Genomic DNA, 14,856 nt, shown 5'->3' on the forward strand with positions numbered 1-14,856 from the left:
AGCCGTGTTCTGTAGATAGATAATAATAATAATAATAATAATAATAATAATAATAATAATAATAATAATACATTTTATTTCTATAGCGCCAACATATTCCGCAGCGCTGTACAATTTGTAGGGTTCAAGTACAGACAGAAAGATACATTACAAAGAAAGTCATTTCACACAATGGGACTGAGGGCCCTGCTCACAAGAGCTTACAATCTATGAGGTAGAGGGGGTGACACAAGAGGTAGCAGGGGCGGCATTGCTTATACAGAGGTCAGACACTTCTGTAATAGAGGTGACTGTCATTACACAAACATAAAACTTTATGAGCCGTCACCAGTCGTGTCCTGTAACATGTGGATGGAGCTTGGACATATAGAGTTAGCCTAAGATGGCCTCATATCATGTGGGGTAATGTGGGAGCGGGGACAGAGGAGGGTTAAATTTGGGGGATTCTAATGAAGGTACAGGCTTTACATTGTGATAGGCCTGTCTGATAAGATGTGTCTTTAGTTTGCGTTTGAAACTGTCGAAATTGGGAGTTAATCTGATTGTCCGGGGTAGAGCATTCCAGAGAAGTGGTGCAGCTCGGGAGAAGTCTTGTATACGAGTGTGGGAGGTTCTGATAATAGAGGATGTAAGTGTTAGGTCATTGAGTGAGCGGAGAACACGGGTTGGGCGGTAGACAGAGATGAGGGAGGAGATGTAGGGAGGTGCGGCATTATGGAGAGCCTTGTGGGGGAGGGGGATAACTTTATATTTTATTCTATAATGAATAGGCAGCCACTTCACCCATCAAGTGGTTAACAACACAGATAGGAATATAATGACAGCTAACACTTATATCCATGACACAGGAAGTCATGGTTCACAAAAGGTTATAGTCAAATCTCACCTACTCCCACCCTGCACAATGACCTCTGTATCAGTCACTGAGCATGCCCACAACATTCTCCCAGACAAATCAAAGAGTCATCCTTGGACTACAGTTTGACATGTATGATACATGTAGGAACTTTAAACATTGCTGTTGAGCCTCCACAATTTACGTCTCTTGACATGCCTTGGTCAATTGCAACAAAGACATCTAAGAACGGTAATATGTGGGTGACAACGTGTTATCTAGGATTACTGATGCCAGGAGCAAGATCTGAAGGTGTCATAACAGCGAGGAGCCTATGGAGGACTCTAAAGCCTGAGATTCCTGCCCCCTAGTAAGAGAAGCCATAAGCAGCCTGTAATAGAAGACAATGGATTTTACCATAAACTGCAATACATTAGTATTATAGTATACAGAATGGGTAATCAAAAGAGTTCAAGTCCATTGGGGGAGGCTGTAAAAAATGTAAATAAAAATTTTAAGTTAAATAAAATGTAGAAAATAAGAAATATTACATTTTCAATTATGTAAGATCACATTATATCATCTGCATGGCAATATCTGCACAAGTTTATATGTTCTCCCTGTGCTTGTGTGTGAATTAAGGAATAGAGAATTTAGATTGTGAACCCTGTATGGGACAGACTGACAATCTGTGTAACTCACTGTGAGATATGTGGCACTATACGAGAAATAATAATATACATATACTAATACACACATAAACTGAGTGTCATGCAGAAAAAAGAGGCACATTAACACATGCACAATACACGCACATAATACACAAGGCACACACACAGTACACACACAGTACACATATACATTGCACTCACACACACAGACACTCAGTACACAGAAATACAGTATACATAGTACACATATAGTACATACACATATATACTGTATATACACAACCTTACACTACACACATATATACTGTATATACACAACCTCACACTACGCACATATATACTGTATATACACAACCTCACACTACACATATATATACTGTACATACACAACCTCACACTACACATGTATATACTGTATATACACAACCTCACACTACACATGTATATACTGTATATACACAACCTCACACTACACATGTATATACTGTATATACACAACCTCACACTACACATGTATATACTGTATATACACAACCTCACACTACACACATATATACTGTACATACACAACCTCACACTACACACATATATACTGTATATACACAACCTCACACTACACACATATATACTGTATATACACAACCTCACACTACACACATATATACTGTATATACACAACCTCACACTACACATGTATATACTGTACATACACAACCTCATACTACACATGTATATACTGTACATACACAACCTCACACTACACACATATATACTGTACATACACAACCTCACACTACACACATATATACTGTATATACACAACCTCACACTACACACATATATACTGTATATACACAACCTCACACTACACATGTATATTCTGTACATACACAACCTCATACTACACACATATATACTGTATATACACAACCTCACACTACACATGTATATACTGTATATACACAACCTCATACTACACACATATATACTGTATATACACAACCTCACACTACACACATATATACTGTATATACACAACCTCACACTACACATGTATATACTGTATATACACAACCTCACACTACACATGTATATACTGTATATACACAACCTCACACTACACATGTATATACTGTATATACACAACCTCACACTACACATGTATATACTGTATATACACAACCTCACACTACACACATATATACTGTACATACACAACCTCACACTACACACATATATACTTTACATACACAACCTCACACTACACACACATATACTGTACATACACAGCTCAGTGAATTGTATGGAGATGTCACAGGGCTGAGGACACATCACATCATTCCTTCCCTCCCTGCTTGTTAGTACATGAAGCTTGTGTCTGGCTCTTGTCACTTACTTGTTACACTGAAGGTGCAGCCACTGTAAGAACCTCTGGAGGTCGAGCTCTGATCTTGAGCTCCGTCCTTTTTATCTTCGCCTCACACAAGCAGGGTATTATTTGGGGACATCTCATGGTGATAAAATCTGCAGATGATATTTATGATGTTCAAGAGAGAAACACCTATAAAAATATCTAATTGTTCTGTTTATCTGCGTTCTCTTCATGATGGAAGAAGTTTATAAAGGGATTGGTTAAAATAGTTTCTTGGACAAGGATGTCTTTACTCCAACCTTCTCCCCAGGTAGAAATGGACGCTGAGACCTGATGGCTCTATTAGTTTATTAATATTATTTTTTTTTTTTATTCATAGACATTTTGAAAATTAGAAAAATGCTCAAAATCTTCATTTCTAATCATTTAAGACGTATAGCTTCACCATATAATAAATACTTTTCATTTTCTACATGTCTACTATGTCTTGGCTTAAGTGTTTTACACACTTTTTATTTTTGCAGGATGCTAATGGCCTAAAGTTTATAATGAAATTTCCTATTTTTAATGAAAATTTCAAGGGAAATTTTTGCTGCATCTAATGTAGCAGTGCTGAGTGTGCGCTGAACCCTGCTGCACACTCAGCTCTGCTGCATCTCTGGTGTGTGTGCTGAGCTCTGCTGCTTCTCCATGTAGTAGAGCTGTGTCATCACTGCTACATCTGAGATCGGGATCGGGATCTTAGACTCCGCCTCCTCCGGCAGAACCAGCAATGATTGGCCGAATGCTGCACACTAGCCAATCAACGCTGGTCAATGCATTCCTATGGGAAAAAGTCAGCTGGTGCACATTGCAAGCTGACAGGGATCCCGACCAGATAGAGCCCCAAAGAGCTGGGTGAGTGACATCCGCCCTAAATAAAGGTGATCCCTAGCTAACCCTGCCTGTACATCTGTCCCTGTCTCACAGTCACATAGTTCACAGTCTCAAATTAATCGAATGTTAAATCCACCATTCGTCTAAATTGGAGGTCACCTGATTTCGGCCGCCAGTTCCTTTTTCCAATTTTTTTCGATGCCTCCGTTGTCGTGGTTCCTGTCCCACCTCCCTTGCGCAGTTATTGGTGCAAAAACAGCACCAGGGAAGGTGGGAGGGGATACGAATTTTTACTGCATTTGCCTCGTGGTATTTGATTGGAATCGAAGACCTGGAACGGCCTGATATTCAATCGAATATGTATTCAATCGAACGGTGTTCGCTCATCTCTAATACACAGCACTAATGCATGCAAGATTGCCGCCCCAAGGAACGAGACCCAGGGCAGGAGCCTAATGCATTGTAAAGTATTGTATTAATAACCAGACCATTCCACGGGGTTCAAGACCCTTGGGGTCTAAGAAGTACAGAAAAAATAAAAAAGGATAAATCATATACAGTTAGATGATAAGAGAAACTGGTTACAGATTTTAGAAAAGAAGAAATAAGGAAATCCATGATATAAAGTTGCCTATAGAACAGAGTATTATTCTACAAGGAATCACTAATATGTCTTATACATTTCCATCTTCACAGATATGGAAAGTTGTCTGAAGTGTTCTGAGGATCAATGGTCGAATGAGAGAAGAGACACCTGTATCCCAAGAACAATCGACTTCCTATCTTATGAGGATTCCCTGGGATTATCTCTGGTTGTTATTGCCGTGGTCTTCTGTCTTCTGACTGCTGTTATATTGGGGATATTCATCAAATACAAGGACACCGCCATTGTGAAGGCCAATAACCAGAACCTCAGCTTTATACTTCTTCTCTCACTCATTTTATCCTTTCTCTGTCCTTTCCTATTTATTGGGCGTCCAACCAGAATGTCCTGTCTCCTCCGACAAGTGGCTTTTGGGAACATTTTCACAGTTGCTGTCTCTTCAATCTTGGTCAAAACAATCACCGTGGTCTCGGCCTTCAAAGCCACAAAACCCAACACATCAATGAGGAGATGGCTCGGGAGACATTTCTCTACACTTTCTAGCATTTGTTTGCATTAATATACAGTTAGGTCCATATACATTTGGATACTGGCAGAAATGTAGTTTTTTTAAATGTTTACTGAAACTTATTCAAGATATAGTTATATAATGGGCATTGACATAAACCCCAGACTTTCAGCTTCCATTTGAGGGTATCCATATTAAAATTGGATGAAGGGTTTAGGAGTTTCAGCTCCTTAACATGTGCCACCTTGTTTTTAAGGGTGCATTCTCACAGAGGAAAATGGTGCTGAATTTGGTGTGGAATCTGCCTCTGATAGCAGAAAAAGGAACCCATTGAAGTCAATAGAAGGCTTTTTTTTTTCAGCGCTGATTTTGAGGCAGATTCCACACCAAATTCAGCGCCATTTTCCTCCATGTGAATGCACCCTTAGGGGGCCATAAGTAATTGGATAATTGATTCTTTGGCTGTTTCATGGGCAGGTTTGGGCAATTCCTTCATCCTGTCGTTCTCCATTAAGCAGATACAATGCCTGGAGTTGATCTGAGGTGCGGTGCTTACAGTGTTTGCATTTGATAGATTCTGCTGTTAAGAAAACATGCGGTCAAGGATCTCTCCAGGCAGGGAAACAAGTTATCCTTCAGCTGCGAAAACAGAAAAAACCCATACGAGAAATTTCCACTGAATTAAAGCTGAAAGTCTGAATACAAAACACACAAAAGAGTTATCAATTAAACAAAGGTGAAACAAAAAATAATCTTATCCCCATTAACATCTGTCTTCTTCTGCTTATTCTGGCCCAGCAAACGCCGACCACCATAAGCCGAGATTGGCTGCTTTACATCATATGGACATCATGTGGACAGCTCAGTATCAATGAAAGCTTAGAGCTATGGAGAGGGAGTTGCTACAAATCTTTCCCAGGTGTTCTATAATATAACAGGGAGCGCAACATTTCTGAGTACCCCGACTCCCACAGCTCTATAATACATAGTAAATGGAGAACAACAGCACTAGTAAGAAACAGCCTCAACCCTAGTACTATATACGGTAGTACATAACACTGTCAGGGCTCCTAGGAGCCTAGGTATCCAATTCCTAGATCACTAAGGCAAGGTTAAGATTTTATCAGTAGAGATGGGAGATCCTCTCAAGATTTATTTTGTTCTGAAATGGGGGGTTCAGGACCAATATTTTAAGCAGAACAAGTTTAGTATTAACCATAGCTTTAAACATAGAGTATAACTAACATAAAATGTAACAAACATAGAGAATAACAAACATAGAATGTAAAAAACATAGAGTGTAACAAACATAGAGTGTAACAAACATAGAATGTAACAAACATAGAATGTAACAAACATAGAGTATAATAAACAGAATATAACAAACATAGAGTGTAACAAACATAGAATGTAAAAAACATAGAATGTAACAAACATAGAATGTAACAAACATAGAGTATAACAAACATAGAGTGTAACAAACATAGAATGTAAAAAACATAGAATGTAACAAACATAGAGTGTAACAAACATAGAGTGTAACAAATATAGAATGTAACAAATAAGAAGTATAACAAACATATATAGAGTATAACAAACATAGAGTGTAACAAACATAGAGTATAACAAGCATAGAGTAACAAAGTATAACAAACATAGAGTGTAACAAACATAGAATGTAACAAACAAGAAGTATAACAAACATAGAATGTAACAAACATAGAGTGTAACAAACATAGAATGTAACAAACATAGAATGTAACAAACAAGAAGTATAACAAACATAGAATGTAACAAACATAGAGTGTAACAAACATAGAATGTAACAAACATAGAGTGTAACAAACATAGAGTGTAACAAACAAGAAGTATAACAAACATACAGTAGAATGTAACAAAAATAGAGTATAACAAACATAGAGTGTAACAAACATAGAGTGTAACAAACATAGAGTATAACAAACATAGAGTGTAACAAACATAGAATGTAACAAACATAGAATGTAACAAGCAAGAAGTATAACAAACATAGAATGTAACAAACATAGAATGTAACAAACAAGAAGTATAACAAACATAGAATGTAACAAACATAGAGTGTAACAAACATAGAGTATAACAGAGTGTAACAAACATAGAATGTAACAAACAAGAAGTATCACAAACATAGAATGCAACAAACATAGAGTATAACACTATCAGAGCTCCTAAAAAGGAGGCAGCTTTTCAAAAAAAAATGCCACATCAACATCATTGCTGGGCAGAGTTAAAATTTAGTAAATTTCTAAAAAATTGTGGCACACCATCGGTGCCAGTTGAAAAGTAATAAAAAATTGTGCATAGAAAAAGCCATGAAAAATTAGCACTTTATGGGTGCAGATGTGACACCAAGTAGTAACAATTTATAGAATTTCAAGAAAAATTTCTGGCACGTTTTCAGCATGCCTAACCTGTCAGATGAAAAAACTGGACTATCTTCCAAAAGTAATCAGGAGGCAGAAGTTGTTCTTCTCACAGTTATCTTTACTGCTGCTCAAACTATACTGACGGTGGCTCAGGGGTTAGCACTGCAATTGGAGACCTAAATTCGAATCTGACCAAAAATTACATCTACAAGGAGTTTGTATGTTCTTCCTGTGCCTGACTGGGTTTCCTTCAAGTACTCTGGTTTCATCCCACACTCCAAAGACATATTGATAAGGAATGTAGATTGTGAGCCCTCAATGAGAAAGTGATTGACTATGTGTGTAAAACACTGTACTATATGATGGCGCTATATAAACAAGCAAAATAAATAAATACTGACGATCTAACAATATGTCAATGTGTGTTAGGGAAGTGCCAGACAGCAGATCCCCAGTAGCTGCTGATGAACCCTGGAGGAAGGGGCACAAGTGACAGTGAGCCCTGGTCTGAAACCCCCCACTGCCCCTTCCCTCTTGCTGGTCCTATCCTAGGTAATAGGCGACAACTGGACGACAAAACCCTTCCTAAATACATGACACGCAAAACGCGGACAAGACAAACAATAACAAGGAAGGTCAGCCAGCCAGGGGTCAGTAACAGTTGAGCAATACAGTGTCAAAATCGATATCCAAAAGAGTAGTCAATAGGGAAAGCCAGAGGTCAAGAATCAGAATACAAGAATAAACAGCAAGAGAAAAGCCAGTACACACAAAGCAATAGCAAGCACCAATGTGAATGTGAGCCAAGAATAAATAGGGAGCAAGAACCTGCCCTGGAGTTGATAGGAAGGCAGGCTGTCAATCACACAGCAAGACTAGAATTAACCACTTTAAGAACAGAGGCAAACAAGGACAGAAGACGGGTGTGGTGGAAATTCAATTACAGAACTAGAGCCATGTCAACACAGTGCAACCAAAAACTCTAAGGGGCCGTTCACATGGCGTAGCGTGCCGCTCATTTACACACGTATAGACATGTCGAGCGCGGTACTTCAAAACAGAGCCCATTGATTTCAATGGGTGCCGACATACGTGTGCTACCCATTGAAATCAATAGGTAAAAAAGCGTCCGATTGATTTCAATGTGTAGCGCGTGTATGCCGGCACCTATTGAAATCAATGGGCTCTGTTTTGAAGCGCCGCGCTGACACGTGTATACATGTCTAAATGAGCGGCGCGCTATGCCCTGTGAATGGCCCCTAGGCAAGGAATTAAACTGCACATGCCTCCTGCATCACAGCATGCGAGCAGAGGGTGGCGCAGTGACCCAAACAGGCAGAGACGTTACAATGTGCTTCACATTACAGTGCTGGAGGAGGCAGATGGTTCCTGTCTGGTGTTGAAACTGGACCTGCACCCACAAGGCGGTGTTAGTACTAGAAAGCGCCTGGTCTTGCTGCTTTTCTAGACTGTGGAGGCTTACACTAAAAACATTGACCCAGTGGGCCGCGATAAATATGTATTGTCCTGCCTATAATTGCTGGTGGCATACAACGTTCCCAACATAGACATTTACAAGGAGAGGTCCAAATGACAATATCAAGCAGGGAAGTAATAGCAGATAGGTAATCTCCATACTGAGGATTGTTACCACTCGGTGCACTGAATTAATTTAATTTCCAGGAATAAATGTGCAGTATAAAATTAAAATTGCAACATTTTCAGAGATTCGCCATTGCAGTGAGCGATACGTTGCACCCAGCTCGTGACAGAGACACACACCCCAAAAACTGATAAGTGGGTTATCCTTGGTACAACAGATTGTGCAATGAAATTACAAAATCCTAGAAAAATTGTCATTTTCACTCTGAGTATCTGATGGTGCATTTCTGGAAAATACATTAATGTGACACCGCGGGGTTTAGTTTCCAAAATGCAGCCATGGTTCAGAGGATTCCACTTTACTGGCATTTCTGGGACTCTGCAAAAGTGTCATGACGTCCAAAAACCAAATAGCGTTGCTTCTTCTCTGCACCTTGCTGCGTGCCCAAACTGCAGATGCATCCACTTGATAGTTAAATGGGGTATCTTGAGTATAACCATGTCATATATGTGGGCAAAAACTGCTGTTTGTGCACAAAAGAGAAGATGTGCTTGGCTTTCAGGGCACAGATTTAGATGGCTTAGTTTTTGGATACTGTGTTTGCAAAGTCCTTGAGGTGTCAATAAAGTGGAATCTGCCAGAAAGTGACGCCATTTTGAAAACTTCCCTCCTCAAAGAATTTATCAAGGTTTGTAGTTAGCATTAGTTTCCAGAAGTGAATATGTAGCTATGGGTACCCCAAATCTCATGCTATTTTCCCACTATCTCTTATGACATGTGGGTGGGCATGCGGGGGAGGGGGGTATTGACATAGCTTATACATTTCCTTCTTGCCACAGCCAGTTGTTTTTTAACCCTTTCCCGCTGATTGCATTGTGCTCCAGGTGATCACCGGCAAAATGGCGGCGCATGTGCCGCCAGGAAAATGGCGCTGGAGGGGTTAAACCATGGCGCCGGAGGGGTTAATGCTTCCGCTCGGTCCTGGGACCGATCAGAGACATTAGAGCCAGTTTTCTACTGCTTAAAGCTTGTAGACACCTGGACCTGGCGTCTATGGCGGCCACCCGGAGGAACTACTGAGCTGGACCAGAAGGTCACATGATAGCTTCATGAAAATTGGGTCCCCTTAGATCAACAGGAAATGAGCAGCAGAGTCTCGGTGACTTTTCCTCATTTCCTTTTTCTTTAATTTTCTACCTTGCTCCTCTCTTCTCTCTGAATTCTAAATTCTTAGATTTATTGATCTCAAATTGGACTTGCATGAACTCTGGAGTGTTCATTTATATTTCTGCCATTTTTTGGTGATTGAAAATCAGTTTTGTTGCTTCTGTTTGGACGTATTTTATGCTTGTTATTTTGTTATGTAAAAATTAAATAAAACTTTTTGAATTTAAAAAAAAAAAAAGCTGTGTTTCCACAATGTGGGGCCTTAGCCTAAGGGTGAGATGTAAAAAAAATTTGCCGAATAAAATTCCATTTAGTGAAAAAAAAAAATCAGTTATTCTTGCATCGCCATTTTCAGAAAGGCAAAACATTTTTATTTTTACGTTGAAAGAGCTAGATGAGTACTTGTTCTTTGTGGAACCAGCTCTGCTTTTCTTTAGTACCATTTTGGGGCACATCTATAATTTCTGATCACTTTTTATCAAACATTTTGTGAGACAAGACAGCAAAAAAAAATCATTAATTCTTGCGGTTTTCTACTTGCTTTTTACGACATTCACTGTGCAGGTTATGTTCTAATTTTATTGTTCGCATGACCATGGAGCGTAAATCACATGACCATGGAGGGTAAATGACTTGACTATGGAGGTTAATCACATGACCATGGAGTGTAAATGACTTGACCATGGAGGGTAAATCACATAACCATGGAGGTTAATCACATGACCATGGAGTGTAAATGACATGACTATGGAGTGTAAATCACATGACCATGGAGCGTAAATCACATAACCATGGAGTGCAAATGACTTGACCATGGAGTGTAAATCACATGACCATGGAGGGTAAATGACTTGACTATGGAGGTTAATCACATGGTACCAAACTCATTTTAACCAAAACAAATCTTTGGTCTGAACCACCAAATGAATCTTCAGCACCCTCACTGGGTCGGCGTGTACTCTGGTTAGGTGAGACAACCAAAACCTTTTTTTTATGATGGCATCTTACCAAATCCAGAATTTTTCAATTCCAGTGCTTTAGAATCAAACTTCCACCTTAGACGATGTGAGTAGAAAGGTGTTCTCACATGTGCCGGTCTTGTCCTACTTCATCCCCTTCCACACATCACTAAAATCTCATCAATTCCTAAGAGACTTGCCATTAGTCATATAGTTGTATCTGAATCAATCCAGAAGGGAACTGAAAACTTCCAAACTCTCCATTCATGGAAATAATCCTATTAGGAATGAACACCTATTAACACCTTTTGTATAAGACTCCTTTGTTTGGTTTCTTGATTGTAAGGCAAAGACAAAATCTGGTCCTGAGAATATAAAAGTAGGGTGAAATATTACACAATAGACCATTCAGCAGGTGGTGTACAGAGAGCTGCAGCAATTCCAGGACAATACTAAGGACTTAAAAGACCCAGGGCTGCAAGCTCAAGGTACTGTATGTCCCTTACCCCCACAAGCTCAAGGTACCGTATGTCCCCTACCCCCACAAGCTCAAGGTACTGTATGTCCCCTACCCCCACAAGCTCAAGGTACTGTATGTCCCCTACCCCCCACAAGCTCAAGGTACTGTATGTCCCCTATCCCCACAAGCTCAAGGTACTGTATGTCCCCTACCCCCCACAAGCTCAAGGTACTGTATGTCCCCTACCACCGCAAGCTCAAGGTACTGTATGTCCCCTACCACCGCAAGCTCAAGGTACTGTATGTCCCCTACCCCCACAAGCTCAAGGTACTGTATGTCCCCTACCCCCCACAAGCTCAAGGTACTGTATGTCCCCTACCCCCGCAAGCTCAAGGTACTGTATGTCCCCTACCCCCACAAGCTCAAGGTACTGTATGTCCCCTACCCCCCACAAGCTCAAGGTACTGTATGTCCCCTACCCCCGCAAGCTCAAGGTACTGTATGTCCCCTACCACCGCAAGCTCAAGGTACTGTATGTCCCCTACCACCGCAAGCTCAAGGTACTGTATGTCCCCTACCCCCACAAGCTCAAGGTACTGTATGTCCCCTACCCCCCACAAGCTCAAGGTACTGTATGTCCCCTACCACCGCAAGCTCAAGGTACTGTATGTCCCCTACCCCCACAAGCTCAAGGTACTGTATGTCCCCTACCCCCCACAAGCTCAAGGTACTGTATGTCCCCTACCCCCGCAAGCTCAAGGTACTGTATGTCCCCTACCCCCACAAGCTCAAGGTACTGTATGTCCCCTACCCCCCACAAGCTCAAGGTACTGTATGTCCCCTACCCCCGCAAGCTCAAGGTACTGTATGTCCCCTACCACCGCAAGCTCAAGGTACTGTATGTCCCCTATCCCCACAAGCTCAATGTACTGTATGTCCCCTACACATAAATAATATCACAACCGCATGTTATATCTATTCTACTACAGCACAAAATGCTCTACATGTATCACAATCTGCACTGAGTGTGCTGTAGTGTCCTACTATGTCAGCCCTTCCATTATTCCACAGAAGAAGTGTTATAGCTCTATGGGATATGCTGGAACTTAGGAAATATTGCCGTATTTTGCAACTCACTATTATTCTCCAAAAGAAAAGACCAAGGCTACATACTATTTGTAGAGCATCAAGGCTGGTAACCTGAAGGCCAGAGCAGCAAACTCCAATATTCCATACCTCAAACATCCATCTTCGGTTACCATACTGACAGATCCTAGAGACATAGAAAGAGACATAAAAGAGCTTTTCTAAGCATCCCCGGGACCCTGAAACTTAAGAAAGGTATGGTATTTATTATTTTTTCCTTCTTTGACAAACATGGTCCCTTAAAAGGTTATGGCAGCGAAATAAAGTTACTACATAGCACTATTAGTACCCATGGTCTAATTGAATACATTTTTACCATTACCAAAAAATTGATTTGTTCAGTATAATTGCATCTGATATTGGCTGTAGCAGAATCACCTCTAACAAACCCAACCTGTCCTGAGTCTACGAGATGAGCGTGGACAACTACCAGATTCAGACGTTTCTTTGAACGTATGTTAATGAGATCAAGGTAAGGAGCTGAGGCTCCCTGTTTAGGTAGGACTTTTATAAAAGCCATTTTGGATAACCCCGGCAGTGGATTCCCCAAAGAAAGTTGTTACATAAAATGAGTAACAAATATTTAAAAAATATATATTTTTAGTAAAGTAGTAAGGGCGTCAATTTAAGTGTATTGATGACCTCAGAAAATTTCTCAAATGTTATAAGTGTATTCAGTAACTACCTGGGCAGGAGAAAACTGGAGAAAAGTTATCCAAGAAACTTATACAAATGTCTTACATCAAGAAATAGAAGAGATAATTCTGAGAACAGATAAACAGAACAATTATGTGTTTTTATAGATTCTTCTCTCCTAAACTTCACAACTATCACCTGCAGATTGTATCATCAGGAGACTTTCCCGCATAGCCGCCTGTATGTGCGAAGACAAGATAAAAAGGACAAATTCAAGGATTCGAGCTCGACCTCCAGAGGATTCCAGACCGGCTGCGTCTTCACCGTAACAAGTAAGTGACAAGAGCCAGACACAAGCTTCATGTACTAACAAGCAGGGAGGGGAAGGAATGATGTGATGTGTCCTCAGCCCTGTGACATCTCCATACAATTCACTGAGCTGTGTATATACAGTATATGTGTGTGTAGTGTGAGGTTGTGTATGTATAGTATGTGTGTAGTGTGAGGTTGTGTATGTACAGTATACAGTCCTATGAAAAAGTTTGTGCCCCCTATTAATCTTAATCATTTTTAGTTGTAAATATTTTGGTGTTTGCCATGTCAGTCTGATCTATCTAATAAATGATGGACACAGTAATATTTCAGGATTGAAATGAGGTTTATTGTACTAACAGAAAATGTGTAATATGCATTAAACCAAAATGTGACTGATGCAAAAGTCTGGGCACCTCAACAGAAAAGTGACATTAATATTTAGTAGCTCCTCCTTTTGCCTCTAGTCGCTTCCTGGAGCTGTTAATCAGTTCCTGGATCCTGGATGAAGGTATTTTGGACCATTCCTCTTTACAAAACAATTCGCGTTCAGTTCAGTTTGATGGTCGCCGAGCATGGACAGCCCGCTTCCAATCATCCCACAGATGTTCAATGATATTCAGGTCTGGGGACTGGGATGGCCATTCCAGAACATTGTAATTGTTTCTCTGCATGAATGCCTGAGTCGATTTGGAGCGGTGTTTTGGATCATTGTCTTGCTGAAATATCCATCCCCGGCGTAACTTCAACTTTGTCACTGATTCTTGAACATTATTCTCAAGAATCTGCTGATACTGAGTGGAATCCATGCGACCCTCAACTTTAACAAGATTCCCGATGCCGGCATTGGCCACACAGCCCCAAAGCATGATGGAACTTCCACCAAATTTTACAGTGGGTAGCATGTGTTTTTCTTGGAATGCTGTTTTTTTGGACGCCAAGCAGAACGCCTTTTTGTATGACCAAACAACTCAATCTTTGTTTCATCAGTCCACAGGACCTTCTTCCAAAATGAAGCTGCCTTGTCCAAATGTGCTTTTGCATACCTCAGGCAGTGACTCTGTTTGTGGCGTGCGTGCAGAAACGGCTTCTTTCTCATCACTCTCCCATACAGCTTCTCCTTGTGCAAAGTGCGCTGTATTGTTACCGATGCACAGTGACACCATCTGCAGCAAGATGATGCTGCAGCTCTTTGGAGGTGGTCTGTGGATTGTCCTTGACTGTTCTCACCATTCTTCTTCTCTGCCTTTCTGATATTTTTCTTGGCCTGCCACTTCTGGGCTTAACAAGAACTGTCCCTGT

The 14,856-nt window shown here is 40.5% G+C and overlaps 1 protein-coding gene across 1 annotated transcript in view; it reads left to right on the forward strand.

The window, feature by feature from the left end:
* The first annotated feature begins 10,723 nt into the window (after window positions 1-10,723).
* Window positions 10,724-14,856, forward strand: part of LOC142196967 (vomeronasal type-2 receptor 26-like) — a 34,451-nt gene continuing 30,318 nt past the window's right edge. Inside the window, exons 1-2 of the mRNA XM_075266938.1 lie at window positions 10,724-10,730; window positions 13,410-13,574. Of these exons, the coding sequence (XP_075123039.1) occupies window positions 10,724-10,730; window positions 13,410-13,574 (172 nt within the window). The remainder of the gene's footprint in view (window positions 10,731-13,409; window positions 13,575-14,856) is intronic.

Source organism: Leptodactylus fuscus, chromosome 3 (assembly GCF_031893055.1).
Source record: "Leptodactylus fuscus isolate aLepFus1 chromosome 3, aLepFus1.hap2, whole genome shotgun sequence".
NCBI lineage: Eukaryota > Metazoa > Chordata > Amphibia > Anura > Leptodactylidae > Leptodactylus > Leptodactylus fuscus.